Source organism: Schistocerca nitens, chromosome 3 (genome assembly GCF_023898315.1).
Source record: "Schistocerca nitens isolate TAMUIC-IGC-003100 chromosome 3, iqSchNite1.1, whole genome shotgun sequence".
Lineage (NCBI taxonomy): Eukaryota > Metazoa > Arthropoda > Insecta > Orthoptera > Acrididae > Schistocerca > Schistocerca nitens.
The window spans coordinates 310,690,378-310,711,071 of record NC_064616.1 but is presented as its reverse complement, the minus strand read 5'-3'; the positions used below and the strand labels follow the sequence as shown (position 1 = coordinate 310,711,071).

The 20,694-nt window shown below is 41.5% G+C and overlaps 1 protein-coding gene across 1 annotated transcript in view; it reads left to right on the top strand.

The window, feature by feature from the left end:
- Positions 1-20,231, top strand: part of LOC126248282 (apoptotic protease-activating factor 1-like) — a 274,185-nt gene extending 253,954 nt beyond the window's left edge. Inside the window, exon 19 of the mRNA XM_049949131.1 lies at positions 19,035-20,231. Coding sequence (XP_049805088.1) covers positions 19,035-19,436 — 402 coding nt within the window. The 3' untranslated portion in view covers positions 19,437-20,231. The remainder of the gene's footprint in view (positions 1-19,034) is intronic.
- The last annotated feature ends 463 nt before the right edge of the window (positions 20,232-20,694 follow it).

Genomic DNA, 20,694 nt, shown 5'->3' with positions numbered 1-20,694 from the left:
AATAATTTTTTCTCTGTTATTCCTGAATCATGAAAAATAATGGTTTCTGTATGTTTTGTAAACCCTTTAATCCAGGCTGTTATTGATTTCTTTCCCCAGAGATATTTAAATATTTGTTTGAGTAATTTGTTCTCAATTATTCCATAAATAAACTTCATCTCTTTTTGTCATTGCTACTGATATTCCCTGGATAATCTGATAAATTTCTTCATTATTGCTGATTTTGCAACCATCTCTTCCTTTGTGGTGCCCATTACTAGTGCGTCAGTCTTGTTGGCATATAATTCATTGTCAAGTATACACATTCGTGTAAATATTCTGGTGAAACTAGTGTTAATTCCATGTTCCTAGGGATGCTTCTCATATTTTAGATGTTCTTGGATAAGTCATAAGCTGTTTCCATTTTTCTGATGTGTTAATCTATTTTGAATATTTCTCATTCATTTACCTGTGTTATTTCTCCAAGAAATTTAAAAAAAATGGTTCAAATGGCTCTGAGCACTATGGGACTTAACATCTATGGTCATCAGTCCCCTAGAACTTAGAACTACTTAAACCTAACTAACCTAAGGACATCACACAACACCCAGTAATCACGAGGCAGAGAAAATCCCTGACCCTGCCGGGAATCGAACCCAGGAACCCGGGCGCAGGAAGCGAGAACGCTACCGCACGACCACGAGCTGCGGACCGAGATTTCAACTTTCTGATCTTTCCTATCATGTCTCTTTCTATGTCTGTCCTTTTGGTTATGTTTTTTTTTATATATTTGTTATTTATTAGATTTACATCTATCTACATCTACATGGCTAATCTGCAAATCACACTTAAGTGCCTGGCAGAGGGCTCATTCAATCACCTTCACAATAATTCTCTATTATTCCACTCTTGAACAATGGACAGAAAAAATGAACGCCTGTATCCTTCTGTATGAGCTCTGATTTCCTTTATTTTATTATAATGATCGTTTCTCCCTACATAGGCCAGCATCAACAAAATATTTTCCCATTCACAGGAGAAAGTAGGTGATTGAACTTTTGTGAGAAGATCCTGCTGCAATAAGAAATGCCTTTGTTTGAATGATGTCCAACCCAAATCCTGTATCATGTCCATGACACTCTCTCCCCTACTTTTCAATAACACAGAATGTGCTGCCCTTCTTTGAACTTTCTCGATGTACACCATTAATCCTATCTGGTAAGAATCTGACACCATGCAGCAGTACTCCAAGAGAGGATGGACAAGCATGGTGTAGGCAATCTCTGTAGTAAACCTGTTGCATCTTCTAAATGTTGTGCCAATAAAATGCAGTGTTTGGTTCGCCTTCCCCACAACATTTTCTATGCATTGCTTCCAGTTTAAGTTGATCATAATTGTAATTCCTAGGTATTTAGTTGAATTTACTTGCAGATGTGTGTGGTCCACTGGGCCTGATCATGTCGTAGTAGTAGTAAGATTTCATTGATTTATTGTGTAACTGAAGTTTAATGGATTGCTTTTAGCACTCTTGTTGATAACCTCACACTTTTCATTATTTAGGATTTTTTCACCATACAGATATCTTATCTAAACCATTTTGCAATTGGTTTTGATCTTCTGGTGGCTTTACCAGATGGTAAACGGCAGCGTCATCTGCAAACAACCTAAGACAACTGCTCAGATTGTCTTCTGAATTGTTTATATAGACAAGGAACAGCAGAGGGCCTATAACACTACCTTGGGGAACGCCAGAAATTACTTCTGTTGTACTCAATGACTTTCTGTCAATTACTATGAACTGTGATACCTCTGACAGGAAATTGTTAATCCATCACATAACTGAGATGATATTCCATAAGCATGCAATTTGATTGCAAGCCGCTTGTGAGGTACAGTGTCAAAAGCCTTTTGGAAATTAGAAACACATAATCAATTTTAAATCTCTTGTAGATAGCATTCAACACTTTGTGTGGGTAAAGAGCTAGTTGTGGTTGACAACAATGATGTTGTCTAAATCCATGTTGACTATCTGTCAATAGACTGTTCTCTTCGATGTTATTCATAATGTTCAAACACAATATATGTTCCAAAATCCTGCTGCATATCAACATTAACGATATGGGCCTGTAATTTAGTGGATTACTCCTATAGCCTTTCATGAATACTGGTGCGACCTGTGCAACTTTCCAGTCTTTGGGTATGGCTCTTTCATCGAGCAAGCAGTTTTATGTTATTGTCAATATGGAGCTATTGCATCAGCATACTCTGAAAGGAAATAGATTGGTATGCAATCTGGACCAGAAAATTACTAGTGAAATTGCAAGTTTTAGTATCCTTGCCAGCAGACATCACAATGGAGGGAGATGAGCTGGTATGTAGATGTAGATGTAGAAACCTGCCATGCAGGGCAATTGCAACACACAGTATGGGCAGACCTGCTGGCAGGGATTTTACCTATGGGTGGCAGTAGGCCAGGTGGGCGGGCCGGTGCTTACTCGGAGTTTGACCACCGTGGGTTTCACCTAACATACTACACCATGTGTTGTATCAAGTGCTTAGCGCTAGCTTCCCACACCAGACATGCACTGTGTTCTTTCCATGTTGTCTCTATGTGGGTTCCAACTCTCTGCTCCCCATAGATCGACTTGCATGGTGAATTCATTTCCCTCTTGTAGTGTTCTATTCCCCAGCTATTATTGAGCCACTGTCAGCCCATGAAGTATCTGCGTCAACACTTATAGTGAAGTGGCATTGTCACGCCTGTGTAGATACAGAAGTGGTGACGGAGGACATGTTTATGCCCCTATATTTTCTTTCACCTGTTCCTAATGGTCTCTTGGGTCACCTGCAATGCTGACAGGATCAGTTGCACCTACAGAAGGAGCAGCAGCAACAACAACAACAGGAAGCATATTCAGGCTCTGATTACTTAGAATGAGGACTTGCTTCACATCCTTGCTTCCCCGGTGGGAAGCCAGGCACTCACTGTTCCATTTTCTGCACCACGCCAGATGCCATTCGCCAGTTTCAGTAAGTTGATGGAAACGCGGGTAAATTATCTGCACTGGTTCTTGCTGCACTCCCAGGTAAGGCGTATCATTGATCCGGTTGATAAGGCTGCCTTGTTGTTGCCTGGCAGCACAGTTTTATATGAACGTGGACAAAATTTGAAGCCCTCTGTTGAGCCTGAGGAACTTCCCTTTATCGGTTGCTTATTCTGTATTTTGCCTCAAATTTCGGAATTACATGAGCTTACAGCAGTGGCAAGTGGCAAGTGATGTCCTTTATGATAACTGACAGGTGTCTCAATTGGGTGTGTATGGTAAACAACCCTCAGTGCCCCACGGGATACCCCAGGCAGCCTTGCCTCCCACTAATTTACCATTTGCTGCCACTATTGATGATTCCGGAGGAGTAATGACGCAGCACTGCTTGTCCTCACCCATGCAGAGCTCGACAAACTCACACCACTCACAATGTGGTGATTTTCGGGTCCTCAGCATTGTTCTCCTCCTGCTCATTGGGTGAATCAGTAGTCATGCACCGACTGTCATTTGTCACTTGTTCACTATTGTTGGCCACACATAGAGGGTATGCCAACATATAGGTCATTTGGCAACTGTTTCTGACAGTTGACAGGCTATGAGTCAGTCATCGGATGCCCTGGTGTTTTCTCTGGACTCTTGGGACTTCCTCTGACACATCTTACATGTTGCCCCGGCATATTTAGCTGACATTGATAGTAGATGGGTGGCTGGTCAAATTTCAGGTAGACATGGGATTGATGATCAGTGTAATTATCGTAGATACATACAGGCTCTTGGGATACCCAGAGTTCCATTGGCTGCTCCAACAGGTTTGTCTTATAGTATACAGTGCAATCCCTTGAGACAATTCTCTGCCTCCAGATGTTGAAATGTGGAACAGCAACTTACCTTGTTAGTGACCAATTCACTGTTGGCACAAAATATCTTTGGGCTCAATGGGTTTTCTATTTTTATCTTCCAGATCATTGGCAAAGTGCATGTAGTGTATCAGTCTGTTCTGTTTCACAACTTGTATTCCATACTTGTGGTCCTACAGCCCACTGTTTGAGAATACCTTTGGCCGAGCAGAAAATTTTGGGGCATATGTTTCTCTTAAGCCATCAGCAGGCCCCAAATTTTGTCGTCCCTGCCTCATTCCCTCTGCTGTGCACAATGAGGTAAAGGCTGAGTTGCAGCATTGGCAAGATCAGGGCATCATTTATCGTATTTCATTAAGACAGTGGGCTACACCTTTGGTGGTGATACAGAAGCCTGACAGTGCCATACACCTTTGTGGTGATTTTAAACAGACAGTCAACATCCAGTGTGTCACAGATCTGAATCCCATTCCGCTGCAGGCATATTTGTTGGCAGTGTTGTCAGAGGACCAGTATTTTTCCCATCAACTTGCGCGATGCTTACCTGTGGTTGTCATTGGACGTGATTTCTTAGACTTTCCTGGTCCTCAACACCTCATTTGGGCTTTACCAGTTTAATCACTTGCCTTTTGGAATCTCATCTGTGCCAGGAATTTACCAGTGGTATTTGGAGTAGTTGATTAAGGACATTTCCAGTTGTGTCAGTTACCTTGATGACATCTGGGTCATGGGCCCTACTTGGGAGGAGCATTTACAAAGCCTTCAGTCAGTTTTCCAATGCATCCTGAAGGATGGTCTTCATTGCAAACTGGAAAAGTGCAGTTCTTTCTCCCTGAAGGTGCATTTTTTGGGTCACATGCTTAGTAAAGATGGTCTCATCCCCAAAAACGACAACATCAAGGCTGTTGTCCACCTACTGGCACCCAAAGACCTCCAGTATTTTTTGGGTAAGATTTTATATTATGGTCAGTTCATTTCCCCAGCCGTGCACATCTGCCAGCCTTTTAACTGGTTTCCCCAGAAAGGCACTAAGTGTGTCTGGTCTGCAGATTGTCAATGGGATTTTCAGTCTGTCTCTTAACTGGTTTCACCAGAAGGTCGTTAAGTTCATCTGATCTGTGGATAGTCAACAGGGTTTCCAGTCTCTGAAGCAGCATTTGTGCTCTGCTTCCTATCAGGTTTCCTTCAACCCTTGCCTGTGATGTGTCCCAGTATGACATTGGTGCCATCCTGCCCATCAGAACCTGGACAACACCAAACAGCCCATCACTTACCCATGAAAGACACTTTGCACTGTGCAGCATAATTATTCACAAGTGGAAAAGGAGGTGCTAGCTATTATTTTTGAGGTTAAAAAGTTCCATGGCTTCCTGTATGGGACGAGGTTCCTCCTCACTAGAGATGCGCAAACTCGTTCATCCTTGGGAACTAATTCACTGGTGATTGCTCTTTTTTGGGAACTGTTCAGTTTTACTCATTCACCATTCATTTGTGCTTGGTGTATGGTTCTTAAGAAAAATTGAAAATTAGTAGAATAGGTGACTGAAGATGGAAGGTGCCAAGAGGGAGCACTTGCCTCCCCCCCCCCCCCCCCCCCGGAGTACAATGTTTTTATTCATAACAGAATCCTCACACACTTGTAATTTTCATGATTCTACAAAACCTCTCATTTAGCCCACTCTAGCATCATGTGGCTGATCGCAGTGAAATAATATAAGGTGGTACACAAAAAACTGGCCCTGAGTACAGGCTGCTAGCCAATTACACATGTTTTGTTGACCGCTATGAGCGGAATACATAAACATGTAATAATTAGGCAGTAAAGAAATAACAAATAAGCTAATGCAAACAACAACTTCGAAACAATAGATGACGACGATTGGTGGGCGACAATGAGCAGTGTAGTACTTGGGGCCAATTTTTTGTGCACCACCCAGTACCACTGAAATGATATCGTAGAAGTTATCATATTCTCTTTACAAAATGTGATGCCCAACACTCGATTATGGAGCGCGGGCATCATTCAATTGTAAGTTGGTCTGCGTTCCATAACAATGAACATGCTCTCTTACCTTGGATCAAAAAAAGATGGCAAATGGCCACTTGTGTGTGCCATGCCGCCTTCCTTTGTATGTGTAATAACAAAAAAATCTTGCCTTTTTACAAGTATTTCTTCTGCTTTTTATCAAAATAGTGAAGCAAGCTGATATGCCATTTTGTTACCTGAAAAGATGTATGTATTACATTTCATGTAATTTTTATGTAGTTTATGTAATTATAAAATACATTTTAATTACTGGTCATGGATGCTGAATAGAATACAAAAAGAACCAGAAGTTCAGAGTTCAAAACTGTTTGAATTAGATCTAGAATGGGCATGCGCAATGAACGAAACAAATGACAACTCAATACTGAACTAACTATGAGCAGTCGGCAGCGGAATTGAGTGGCCACATGAAAAAGGATGAGTGGCCAAGTGAGACTGAGACTGAGAGAGACGGGAACGGGACCGATGCTGGAACGAGACCGGCCGATGTGCTGTTGCGGGAATGAGACTGACTGTTTCCTGTTCCCAGGAGGTATAAGTAGAAATCCGCGACCGAGACTGAAACAGACTGGAACGGGACCAAGGCTGGAACGAGAGTGGCTGACGTACCATTGCGGAAACGAGTCTGACCATTTCCCGTTCCTGGGAACTATAACTGGAAAGCCGCAACCGAAGTGAACTATGAAAGACCATTCCTTAGAATTCGTTCCTCACACGTTCCGTTCATCTTGATGAACCGTGCCTTTGGACCCATTAGTTCACAAATGACCCATCTCTGCTCCTCAGCACCATCCACAAGCCATGGCCCTAGTTCCAAGCTGCTGGATAGGACTGCCAATGGTTTACAGCAGTGGGCCATCTTTCTCTGTAACTACTGTCATTGTGTGCCAGTGCTGATGCACTATCACAGCTATTGGTGGGGCCCAGTCTGGAGTTTGATCGACAGGAAGTTCTTGTGTTCATGTTGGATGATGTGTAGTAGCAAACCCTCTTGGACTTTCCACTGATTGCATGTGAAGTAGAGAACACCATGGCCACTGACCTGCTTTTCTGGAATATCGTTTCGGCAGTTCACTTGAGTTGGTCAGAGTGCATCTCTTCATGTGTCGATCAGGTGTTGCATACATTTTTCCTCCTATGTGATCAGCTCAGTGGTGTTCAGGGGCTTCTCGTGCTTGCCACAGAGGGAGGAATGCTGTCACGTGGTTATTTCCTTGGCATTGCACCCTCGTATGAAGGCATCAGCACAATGTCACGTCCACTGGCTGGCAGTCGACTATGACATCAAATATGTTGTGCATTCTTGCAGGGCATGTGCACAGAAGTAGGCTACACCGCCATGCCAGTTCTCTACTGGGTCAGTCTCAAAGCGCTCTTGGGGCAGGGCGCACATCGATTTCACTGGCCCCTTTTTGGGCAGCACATGATTGTTGGTGACCCCGTATTTACTCGAATCTAAGCCGCACTCGAATCTAAGCCGCACCTGAAAAATGAGACTCTAAATAAAGGGAAAAAAAATCTCCCGAATCTAAGCCGCACCTGAAATTTGAGACTCGAAATTAAAGGGGAGAGAAAAGTTTTAGGTCGCACCTCCAAATCGAAACAAAGTTGGTCCATTGTAATATGAGACACAATTTAGGTCGAATGTATGACGATACAACCACAGTAGTTTGGTTCGAGTCGTAAGCTTAGCAGTTAAGCTTTACCAGGTAGCCATTGCTATGCACCAGGCGCTCCGTCCGTATTTATACGGGTACCCTTCCTTTTTCACGTGCTTTGTCTGGTTTGAATCGATTACTTATTTTGCTTTGATAAGTGCCGTTTTCTTTGTTATAGGTGTTTACGTCACTCTAAGCTGAAAATGCTGTACTGTGTCATCCATTGTTTGTCGCATTCTGATAGTGCGTGTTTACGGCCTGTCGCCGCTCGCAGCATGGCTTGCTTTTGTGCGCGCTGCCGCCGCTTAAAAAAAAAAGAGAGAGAGGAATCGTCTCATTAGCGAAACAATGGCAAGAGACTGCTATTTGTTGTTACTTACACTACTGCGTTCTTTGATAATGATCAACAAGAACCAAATAATAGACTGCGTATGATAGAACATGTTCTGAACGAGAGTTAGGCGAAAATTTTTCTGCATTTGAAAATCTTTGCGGACGCCTCTTTAGTACATCAAATTCTGCACAGAAATTTGAGTCATCTTAGATTTAAAAATCTAGTCAGTTGCCGTGCTTCATTTCTGACTGTATCACTATTAGGCATAAGAATAATACAAATATAAACATGACACGATACGTATATTCTTCCGCGTTTGCTGTTGTCTCACTCTAGTTTCGTAGTTTATTAGGCAGACAGGATTTAAATGAGATAGCAGCAAACACGAAAGAATACAGGGCAAAATGTTTATATTCGTATTATTCTTATGGTGAAGAGAATACTGCATGTGATTCACATTTCATCAGGTTCCTATTAGCAACCATCTCTTCTCACAGGTAGGAAAAAATTCAGAACGTAGAGTTGGCCATATTGACAAACATCCCAAACATTCTTGCCAGTCGGATTTTCGTAGTACATTGAAATTCTGCTACAGCCGAAGATGAACAATACGGAATTTGTATTTACTTCGTTGGATAATGTATGAAAATGCAGTGGTAGAAACTCGGGGCAAAGAAAAAAAGCTCGTCTTCCACCTTTTTTTTTTTTTGTTAAAATTTATTAACTGACGCAGAGGTTTTGGCACCAGTATTATTTGTGCCTACAAAGCATGCCTGTGTAGCGCTACATATATTCGACGCCAGAAGTTAGTTGTGGCGGCACCTACCAACATTTTTCAGAACTTCCGCTTGCTTTACACTCGATTCTAAGCCGCAGGCGGTTTTTTGGATTACAAAAACTGTAAAAAAAGTGTGGCTTAGATTCGAGTAAATACGGTATGGGTTGTTGAATTTCCCATTCACTGCCAAGCGGTCCTCCATATAATCAACTGGCATGCTGTGTGCATTGTCAGTTATTTTTGCCATTCAGGGATACCCCAGGATTCTGGTATCCAACAGTGGTCAGCAATTCATGTCACTGGAATTTGAGGACATTTGCATTTGCAGTGATATCCAGCATCTGATTACCACCTGGTTTCACCCAGCTTCTAAGCCGAAGGTGGAGTGCTTGTTGTATACATTGAAGACCCGAATGAAGTCTGTGTCCGCACTTCCCATGGTGACTTGCTGTTTAGCTTTCTGGCTACATATCAGGTGATTCTATGAACCAAATTACAAATTGTTCCATGGTATCAGGAAGGGCACGTTATCCACATATTGCTATCAGGGCAGTAAAGCCTTGTAATAGCAACAGTCATCCAAGCTCACAATTATAAAGAATTTCTTCCATTGTCATGTACCATCCAAAAATAATGATGCCATAGATCAGTTCAGTGTCTAGTCCTAAAACTGCTTATTGATCAGAGAATACCTATTTCCATCAAAACTGCAGAGGCATCAAGGATATGTGAACATATTTATAAGTAACATAGCATTGTTCAGGCCAACTTCTGCAAGTTTTGGGAGATGTGGAAGTGGTTATGGGTCCAGATGCCCCTCCCTCCAACAATTTTGGTAACTCCATGCCCTCATCATCAGGGTAAAGGAGATGCTACATACTACTAGGTAAGAGTCTCTTAATTCAGTTGCTTCCAGGTGTATGAGAAATGAAACATGGATGACTTCTCAGATAGCCTAGAATTTGTCTAAGTTTTTTCTAAGTGTGATAACCTTTGTTTCTATACAGCAACTAGTTGTCACCTACTGTCATATGACATCAGAAAACTTTTTACAACGCCAGATAGCTTGCTGTTTATTGTGAAAATTAAACTGCTTGCAGCTTTGAATCATTGCCACAAGACACAAATTAACTGAAGACAATCTGATTACATATTTCTCCAACTTGGAATTTGCGGAAAAAAGTGAAGGGACTTCCATTGGTGTGCCTGGCATATTATTTAGTCACTGGCAGCAATAGAGATGCAATAAGAAGACTTCTGTCTTATGAACATGGGATGATTTCAAAGTGCTTTTGAAAGTGACTCGGTTGATTGAATGACCTGACATTTGGCGATGGCTGCGGTCAGCAAATTCAAACACAGAAAGATATATATTGATACTGATACTCATCAACAGCCATTACCAAAGGAAATGCATTTTATGTTTAAAGAAGGCTAAAGAAAATGCTCATTACATATACTAGCTCATTCTGCATACTGTTAGGACTGGATTGGCAGTCATCTAAGATATTACGCAAAATTCATCCTTTTGTAAATACTTTCATTTAGTGGATCATCTGAATTGGGGATCAATTTTCAAGTGGATGTTTTTATATCAGCAGATCAAAATTAGTATTAACATCATAACTGGTGCGCTTACATGACTGTAGCTATTGGATACAAGGATGAATGTTTTATCATGCATCTGGGTCTTCCTTATGATACTCATCCAAGAAAATTAAGAAATTTAGAGGTATGGGTAAAATAATGGTGTGCATTCTGTTCACTGCATGTATACATATCAATAAAGTCACACTCATAGGAGGTACAACAGTAACTGCAGATTGGTACATTGGAATATGCCTCCCAAAACTTTGATAAGAAGTTGGTAAATTCAAGTCTTTTTGGAATCTTGTTCCACTTGGACAACATGCTTCAAATAGAATAAAGCTCAACCATTTCTTTAACAGTCCTGAACTGCATCAATTCCTCATCAGTAGTACAGCCTAGCCCTAGTTCACTACCATTGGTTAAGAGCTTCAGGCACACATTGTGAAGCAGTCATCCATCAGCAATCATTGCAGTGAGTGCTACAATTAGATGAGCAACATGAGCTGGCACCTAGCTGTGGAAGTGGTCTTCCAGCCTTAACTCAAAGCAAGGGAAGCCTTCCAATGCAGAAAAATTTGAATAAACTATCTCTGATTCCCTTCAGGCTGTGACCCCTTGCACATTCTTGTCCCCCTTTGGCAGGAGTGGGATATTAGGGTTACAGTAGTCTGTAGTTTATCTATAGTTTATGGGATTCTCCCTTGGACAGGTGGTGTTCCGTAATGGGGGCTTTAAACTGAGGAAGGGTGCATCATATCATCAGATATCTTTAAAGGCCTTTGCAAAATAAATAAATAAATTTGAAATAAACATAAGTTGATCTAAACATCTGAAATAAGATAATTAGTCTGTTGTTATCACATTATAGTATTTGATCCAGCGACTTACCATCTTGCAGATAAGATAGCTTACATAAATTTAACTTAATTTTTTTTATTACTTTCTCACTTATTACTATCTCACATGATAGTCGATCAGTTGTAGAATTTTGGAACACTTATTATGTTCGAGTATAATGACTTTTCTGGAGACTAGAAATCTACTCTGTAGGAATCAGCATGGGTTTCAAAAAAGATGGTCGTGTGAAACCCAGCTCGCGCTATTCGTCCACGAGACTCAGAGGGCCATAGACACGGGTTCACAGGTAGATGCCGTGTTTCTTGACTTCCGCAAGGCGTTCGATACAGTTCCCCACAGTCGTTTAATTAACAAAGTAAGAGCATATGGACTATCAGACCAATTGTGTGATTGGATTGAAGAGTTCCTAGATAACAGAACGCAGCATGTCATTCTCAATGGAGAGAAGTCTTCCGAAGTAAGAGTGATTTCAGGTGTGCCACAGGGGAGTGTCATAGGACCGTTGCTATTCACAATATACATAAATGACCTTGTGGATGACATTGGAAGTTCACTGAGGCTTTTTGCAGATGATGCTGTGGTGTATCGAGAGGTTGTAACAATGGAAAATTATACTGAAATGCAGGAGGATCTGCAGCGAATTGACGCATGGTGCAGGGAATGGCAATTGAATCTCAATGTAGACAAGTGTAATGTGCTGCGGATACATAGAAAGATAGATCCATTATCATTTAGCTACAAAATAGCAGGTCAGCAACTGGAAGTAGTTAATTCCATAAATTATCTGGGAGTACGCATTAGGAGTGATTTAAAATGGAATGATCATATAAAGTTGATCGTTGGTAAAGCAGGTGCCAGACTGAGATTCATTGGAAGAATCCTAAGGAAATGCAATCAGAAAACAAAGGAAGTAGGTTACAGTACGCTTGTTCGCCCACTGCTTGAATACTGCTCAGCAGTGTGGGATCCGTACCAGATAGGGTTGATAGAAGAGATAGAGAAGATCCAACGGAGAGCAGCGCGCTTCGTTACAGGATCATTTAGTAATCGCAAAAGCGTTACGGAGATGATAGATAAACTCCAGTGGAAGACTCTGCAGGAGAGATGCTCAGTAGCTCGGTACGGGCTTTTGTTAAAGTTTCGAGAACATACCTTCACCGAAGAGTCAAGCAGTATATTGCTCCCTCCTACGTATATCTCGCGAAGAGACCATGAGGATAAAATCAGAGAGATTAGAGCCCACACAGAAGCATACTGACAATCCTTCTTTCCACGAACAATATGAGACTGGAATAGAAGGGAGAACCGATAGAGGTACTCAAGGTACCCTCCACCACACACCGTCAGGTGGCTCGCGGAGTATGGATGTAGATGTAGATGTAGATGAAAATGATAATGATGTATTTGGGTGACAAACATAATGAGTTGTCACACTACAAAATATTGACGCCGTACTTGGGTCACATCTGCACTTAGAACATAAGAAAAAAATATTAATAAATAGGAAAGTTTTGCAACATCCTCCATCTATTAGACAGTTAAAGATAGTAGTTGAACATGTTTTCACATCCAACATTCCATTAATACACAAAATTGTAAGTTATTGAAATAGCAAGTAGAAGATTCTCTGTGTAGTCAAGTGTTGGAAACATAGTTGAATGTCACAACTTATTTTGCAGCTATACCATTTTTGCTAAAATAGTTTCACTGAGTGTTCGTAATCTTAAAGTAATAATATTTATATGAAGCGGGCCCACCCACTGTAGTGGCCACATCTAATAGCATTAGTCCAATAAACTTTGTTTGGTTTTGTTCTCTAGGTATGAAGTGTAAATCATGCCACAAAACTAAAATATGTACATTATAAATATAAACAGCTCATACAGTAAACACTGGGATAATGTCATAGCTTTACCTGACAACCACAACATATAATGCTGTGCCTATTAGTGAGAGTGGGGGAATATTCTCATTGTAACTGGCTCTCAATAATCATCTGTAATCATTAACCAGAGAAGGAAATAAGAGTTTTTGTCAGCAAACATATCATACAATGGACAAAATTATCAAGGAGCTATCATACACTATGTGACCAAAAGTATCCGGACACCTGGCTGAAAATGACTTGAAAGTTTGTGGTGCCATCCATCGGTCGTGCTGGAATTCAGTATGGTGTTGGCCCACCCTTAGCCTTGATGACAGCTTCCATTCTTGCAGACATACATTCAATCGGGTGCTGGAAGGTTTCTTAGTGAATGGCAGCCCATTCTTCATGGAGTGCTGCACTGAGGAGAGGTAGCAATGTCAGTCAGTGGGGCCTGGTGCAAAAGCAGCATTCCAAAACATCCCAAAGGTGTTCTATAGGATTCAGGTCAGGACCGTGTGCAGGCCAGTCCATTACAGGGAAGTTATTGTCATGTAACCACTCCGCCACAGGCCATGCATTATGAACAGGTGCTTGATCATGTTGAAAGATGCAATCGCCATCCCTGAATTGCTCTTCACCATTGGAAAGCAAGAAGGTGCTTTAAACATCAGTGTAGGTCTGTGATGTGATAGTGCCATGCAGAACACCAAAGTGTGCAAGCCCCCTCCATGAAAAACATGACCACACCATGACACCACCACCTCTGAATTGTACTGTCGGCACTACACACGCTGGAAGATGACGTTCACCGGGCATTCGCCATACCCACACCCTGTCATCGGATCCCCACATTGTGTACTGTGATTCGTCACTCCACACAACGTTTTTCCATTGTTCAAAAATGGTTCAAATGGCTCTGTTCACTATGGGACTTAACTCCTGAGGTCATCAGTCCCCTAGAACTACTTAAACCTAACTAACCTAAGGACATCACACGCACCCATGCCCGAGGCAGGATTCGAACCTGCGACCATAGCGGTCGCGCGGTTCCAGACTGTAGCTCTTAGAACCGCTCGGCCACTCCGGCTGGCTTTCCACTGTTCAATCATCCAATGTTTATGCTCCTTACACTAAGCGAGGCATTGTTTGGCATTTACTGGCATGATGTGTGGCTTATGAGCAGCCCGTTGAACCATGAAATCCAAGTTTTCTCACCTCCCCCCCCTAACTATCATAGTACTTACAGTGGATCCTGATACAGTTTGGAAGTCCTGTGTGATGGTCTGGAGAGGTGTCTGCCTATAAAACATTATAACCCTCTTCAACTGTCAACGATCTCTGTCAGTCAACAGATGAGATCGGTCTGTACACTTTTGTGCTGTATGTGTCCCTTAGAGTTTCCACTTCACTATCACATCGGAAACAGTGGACCTAGGGGTGTTGAGGAGTGTGGAAATCTCACATACAGACGTTTGATACCCAAGCATGTAACCACTTTTGAAGTCTGAGAGTTCCACCGAGTGCCCCATTCTGCTCTCTCACAATGTCTAATGACTACTGAGGTCGCTGATATGGAGTACCTGGCAGTAGGTGGCAGCACAATGCACCTAATATGAAAAATGTGTGTTTTTGGGGGGTGTCCAGATACTTTTAATTACATAGTGTGTTGTACATGACACACAATGACGAACAGAGGTAGGGTTAAGTCTTACATCTAAGTATAGTGTTATGTGACCCATTTTTGGGCAGTCTTCATTCACACTAAACACTGGCCAGCTCAATTATTGTCCAGTTAGGAAACTTCATAGTACATTCAAGGCAATTAGATACATAGATGTTTGTATATAATGCGCCATATCCTGTACAAAATGACTTAGCATTATTGTTCGTCTTCTCTATGGCTCAACCTAGGACATTACTAAAAAGCAAGTGGTGGCTGCTGCAGTATCTGCCTGGATTATAGTAGGCCATTATAATGGTGGTTATTCAATTTGATTGTCTTTGTCCTCTATCATGAATTTTATATCCATCAAAAATATTTCAAAATTTGCAGTTTACATCCATTACATCTTTTAAGTGGGCATCAAATGTTCTGAGAAATACCAAAGTTTAATAGATCGTAAGCGACCTACTGTAGGCATATATCTTGGTGAGTCTAATGCATTTAATATGATCACCCTTGTGCTGCCTCCTGAAAAACATGAAAAATTTGAGATGGTGCTTGAAACTGGATCCTTAGCTACCTGAATAGAATTTGTGATGTCAGAAACTGCAAAACCCACCAGGACAGCCATGCATGTTGGGGATTCAGGCAGGTGCACGAGTTCCAGATGGAATCCATCTGGCGGATTAATGATGAGGGCTGGTGTGCTAGGCAGCCTGGATGAGCCTTTTAGGCAGTTTCCCACATCCAACTAGGTGAATACAGCTGGTACCCATGTCCTACCTCAGTTACCCGATTCACAAACACTTAGAAAACGTTCACATGCTTTCACATGGACACCACTACATGCAGGTCATTAGAGTACACAGATTCTGTCTTGGGGGAAAGGAAAAGTTACACAAAGGGATCCAGCCACCCTGTAACATTAACAATGACAAATTTGATAATGGCCATGCCAACCCCACGTAGGTATGGATAAAGGCAAATGAAGAAGAAGAAGAAGAAGAAACTGCCAAAATTACAGGAAGTCTTTAACATAGCAGGTCAGTTATACAAAGTACAATATATGGTGTCCCATAGAGCTGTTTTCACATTGTACATTGATAACCTTCCAGAACATACAACTAAGGATGGTTCACTTTTATATGCAGATGCTACAAATATAGTGATAACTAGTGGAGAGAGAGCAGACTCTGAGACAGTCAGTAAAGACACTTCTGTTATAAATTCATGGTTTGAGACAAACAGACTAGTAATTGACATTCTGGAAACTATGTGTATAATCTTCCATGTGAAACTGAATGTTACCCATTGTTATGAAGGTATACTTCTTGGTAGAAACATAATTTTTAATGTACAGAATACCGAATTTCTTGGACTGTCCACCAATAACACTCTAAATTAGAGCCACATATGAAGGTATTATCAAAAAACTCTGCAAAACCTGTTCTTATTCAGATAATAAGAGATATTTTATATACATGCCAGAGCTCTGCTGTCTTTCTGCGAGCATATGGTGCACATAGTAAGAGAGCCAATGTAGCCAGCAGGAAATTACAACACCATACAACAAATTGTTCCAACCTGATGCACACTGGCTGCAAAGGAAATATTTTGTTCAGCCAACAGCCATGATGTTCCCTCAGTTAGTTGCTACAATACTTCGTACAGGAACACTTACAGTAGTGTTATTGAGATGCAGCACATGGAGAGCAGTGGCAGCTGTGGGTGATGGTAGAGCAGGACACAGAGCTTGGCATTATGTATGGGCAGCTGAGGTTTACAAGCACCAGTAACCCATGTGACAGGGGAATGGGGGAGTGGGGAAAGGTGGCTGTACAGCATCCAGGCATAGGCTGGCCTTCAGTGTTGAATGTAGAACCATGAGATGGAGCAGGCACATATACAGTAGTTAGCTGCACCAAAATGTGGGCAGCACAGAGGTCACAGCATGACCACCAACACACAGCATGGACAACTGTTGGGATGTCCAGCAGGCCATGTAGTAGTGAGGCGAGCAGGCTCAGCTATGCAGCGGCAGATGGGGTGGTGCCAGTGAGCAATGAGCTCCCAGATTTCTTTCTATGTGGCAAGCACCAGTGAGGCCACAGTAGCAGCACTTGTGCCAACAGCAGGGCCATGCTTGTGTGTACCAAGCAAATAGGCCATGCAGCACCATGTATTATGCTTGTGACATTACGGCCTGCCTGTGCTCTGTGTTACTTAGCATGGTAGGGCCAGAAGCATCATCTGGGCGATGATGTGTGGGCATGGCTGCTGCAGTGGATGACTGTAGAACATCTCACGGTTCCTGTCTCCAGTTGTTGTTAGTAGGTGATGAGAGCAAAAGGCATCCGCCATAGCAAACAAGCTCACACTCCATAGTGTTAATGGACAAATGCTGGGGATGGACAAGTCACTCGCATAACTACTCCATCTTCGACAGTGACAACACATATACTGTGGCACCAGCCATGAAAATACAGATTATTTCTTGATCTTAAGTTGGGTCGGATTCCAATCCCAGCATCAGGTGTTCAGGTGGGTGAGGGAGGGTACGGTAGATATTTTCTAAGGAAGACAGACAGACTTGTTGAATACACTGGCTGGGGGTTCACAATACATGTGGCACAACCAGGTAAGGCATCACAGTCAGAAGGGCCACATAGCTGAATTAGGTAGGCAGAGTGCAGGAGCATGTTGTCAGGCTGCGAGATAGTAGCAGAGTATGTGTCCATTCCAGAATTAGCACTTTGCTACTGTCTAACAAGGGCCTACATAATTTCCTCCCACACTCCCACTGGTCGAGAACTGCAGGCAAAGATCACTAAGTATTCATCCATCAGCAGTCCTCACTGTAGGTACTATGCTTATCCCAGTGACATGGGCTGGCACCAAGCTATGGAAGCGGTTTTCCTGCCAAGTAACAACTCTTAACCTGAAGTAAGGACAGTCTTCCAGTTCAGAAAATTTTGTATAAACTATCTCCAATTCCATTCAGACATTAAGCATCTGCACCAAAAATAACTTTTGAAATACTAAGTTTTCAGAAAAAGTAAAGCATTTCCTTAGAAGAGGAAAATGAGGGCTTTCAAATAAACCATGTCAGTCTTAAAACAAACCATTTTTAGCAGGATTAAATTTTAATGTGCTCATGGTTTACAGATATCATATCATGAATGTAGCTTTAAAATGTTTCCATATGAACTAAATATACTGTTGTCATCATCAATTGGTGAACTATATTATGACTAATAAAATTCAGCATGGTACAGTGTGAATAAGAAATTAATTATTTAATGTAATTATGGGGTATGCACAACTATTAAAAAGTGATGAGAAAAGTAAGAATAAAAATAAATTACAATGAAATGAACACCCTTAGCTGCTTACAGGCGTTGACATACGTCAACGGGGACAGACGAAAATGTGTGCCTCGACCGGGACTCGAACCCCGGATCTCCTGCTTACATGGCAGACACTCTATCCATCTGAGCCACCGAGGACACAGAGGATAGCACGACTGCAGGGATTTATCTCTGGCACACCTCCCGTGAAACTCACATCCTCAACATATTGTCACGCACTACATTCGTAGTGCCCCCGCCCATTATACTCATTACTCGTGGCACATTGCCAATTCCCGTAAGAGTTTGGGCACTGTTTGTGCATTCGCACAGAAGAAGAATATGGTCAAGTGGCTGGTGAGCCTTAACTGTATATATACTAAGATGGTATCTGTGAACAGATGGTATCTGTCTGTAAACAGATGGTATCTGTAAACAGATACCATCTTAGTATATATACAGTTAAGGCTCACCGGCCACTTGACCATCTTCTTCTTCTGTGTGAATGCACAAACAGTGCCTGAACTCTTACGGGAATCGGCAACGCACCGCGAGTAATGAGTATAATGGGCGGGGGCACTACGAATGTAGTGCGGAACAATAAGTTGAGAATGTGAGTTTCGCGGGAGGCGTGCCAGAGATAAATCCCCGCAGTCACGCTATCCTCTGTGTCCTCAGTGGCTCAGATGGATAGAGCGTCTGCCATGTAAGCAGGAGATCCCAGGTTCGAGTCCCGGTTGGTGCACACATTTTCATCTGTCCCCGTTGACATATGTCAACGCCTGTGAGCAGCTAAGGGTGTTCATTTCATTGTAATTTCATTCTAACGAGCTGCATGGTCACCGATGATATATGTTCTTTTGGACATGTCCGAAAGAACAGATAACATCTTAGTATATATACAGAATAAAAATAACATTAGCATCAGGAGTGGTATAGGAACAAGTAGGATAAGCTCACCTTTCTCTGTCACAAGTACTAATAATGCTGTGGTTTCTTCTTCCAACAGATTTGGAATGTTACGAAAAATTCCATTCACTGTGAACTTAATCATCACCGTAGCCGAGTTAAGGATATTACATTTGCACAAGGGGTTCCTGATGGTGCTCTCCTTGTCAGTGTTGCGGAAACTGTGGCATGGTGGAGTGCAGCACAGGCACACAAGTGCCGTCCCAACCGAGGTCGTCGCAGGCAGAGCCAACCTCCTTTTAACTTATCGCTTCTCCCTGTGGAACCAACTCTAGCTGATGTTTGGATGACCAAAATTCCTCACACAGGAAATTGCTATCTTCTTGGTTGTTTGAAACTTGCAGGTGCTGATGCTGGACAGATTGTTTGTTCTCCTGACTTCTCACAATTTGCTACTGTGGATTCTGCGGGCTTCATTTATTTACTTGGTGTGATAAACTAGAGGCCAAAAAATATGTTTCATATATTTTCCTGTCAGTGATGTGTTGTTGTGATGTAAAATTGTACAGTTCCTTTTTCTTTCCCACTCTTCTGTGCTTTCACAGTATGAAGAGGAACTCAGGGAAAGTCATTTCTTTTCTGGTCTCTCGTTTTTGTGTCCATCTTCCTTTTAAATTGTAACTCAATCATGGGACTGAATAGTCTGATTGTGAGATGATCCTTTCCTAACTTGATGGCGAGAACAGGCAGTTAATGTGTCTGTTAGTAAACAAAGTAAATTTTTATAAGGTTATTTTATAGTGTTATTTCATATTGTATATTATAATTGTTTAGTAAATTTTATAAGCTTATTTTATAGTGTTCTTTCATGGTATGTATTATAATTGGGTAATACATGTTCAGATGCTCAGAATATGTGTGTGTGTGAGAGAGAGAGAGAGAGAGAGAGAGAGAGTAAAAAGGAAGATCGTCTCATTTGCTTCTCCCAACCATTAGAGGCATTTCACTTTTATTGAGATTTCATAATGACCAGAGTTGAACTCGGTGTTTTAAACATATATCTCAATGGTGTGATGATGTGACAATAACTCTTTTCTGTCACTAATTATGGTGTTCAGTATTCAGACGTAGTTTTTCAGTTAAATATCAATACCTGTTATGCATTTATTACATATATTATTAAGAGCTGGGTCTGAGTGCAATGATTTCATTTTGCTAAGGTTCAGTTTTAAGCATAGGAAGTCGTACTTTTACTACCCTATTGCCTATGGACTGCATAAGGGAACTGCTGGTGAAAATGAAGCTGTAATCCATAATTTTGTAATTCATTTGGTGCTATTTCATTTTTGTATTATTATTATTATTATTATTATTATTATTATTATTATTATTGAAACTTCCTGGCAGATTAAAACTGTGTGCCTGACCAAGACTCGAACTCGGGACCTTTGCCTTTCATGTATTATTATTATTATTATTACTACTACTACTACTACTACTACTACTACTACTGCTGCTATTATATTTCGTCTTCAAATAATGGAGTTGTGAAAAAACAGTTACATGAGTGAAACCAGTGGAAAACACAAACACACACACACACACACACACACACACACACACCACCACCACCACCACCATCACCACTGTATTGTATTTCATAATTTAACTTCAGACTGTGATATTGGTTTGCATGTGTTACCCTTTTGATTTTTGATAGTTTGGTATGTGAATGAATTGCTTTAGTTTTTAACTAATGT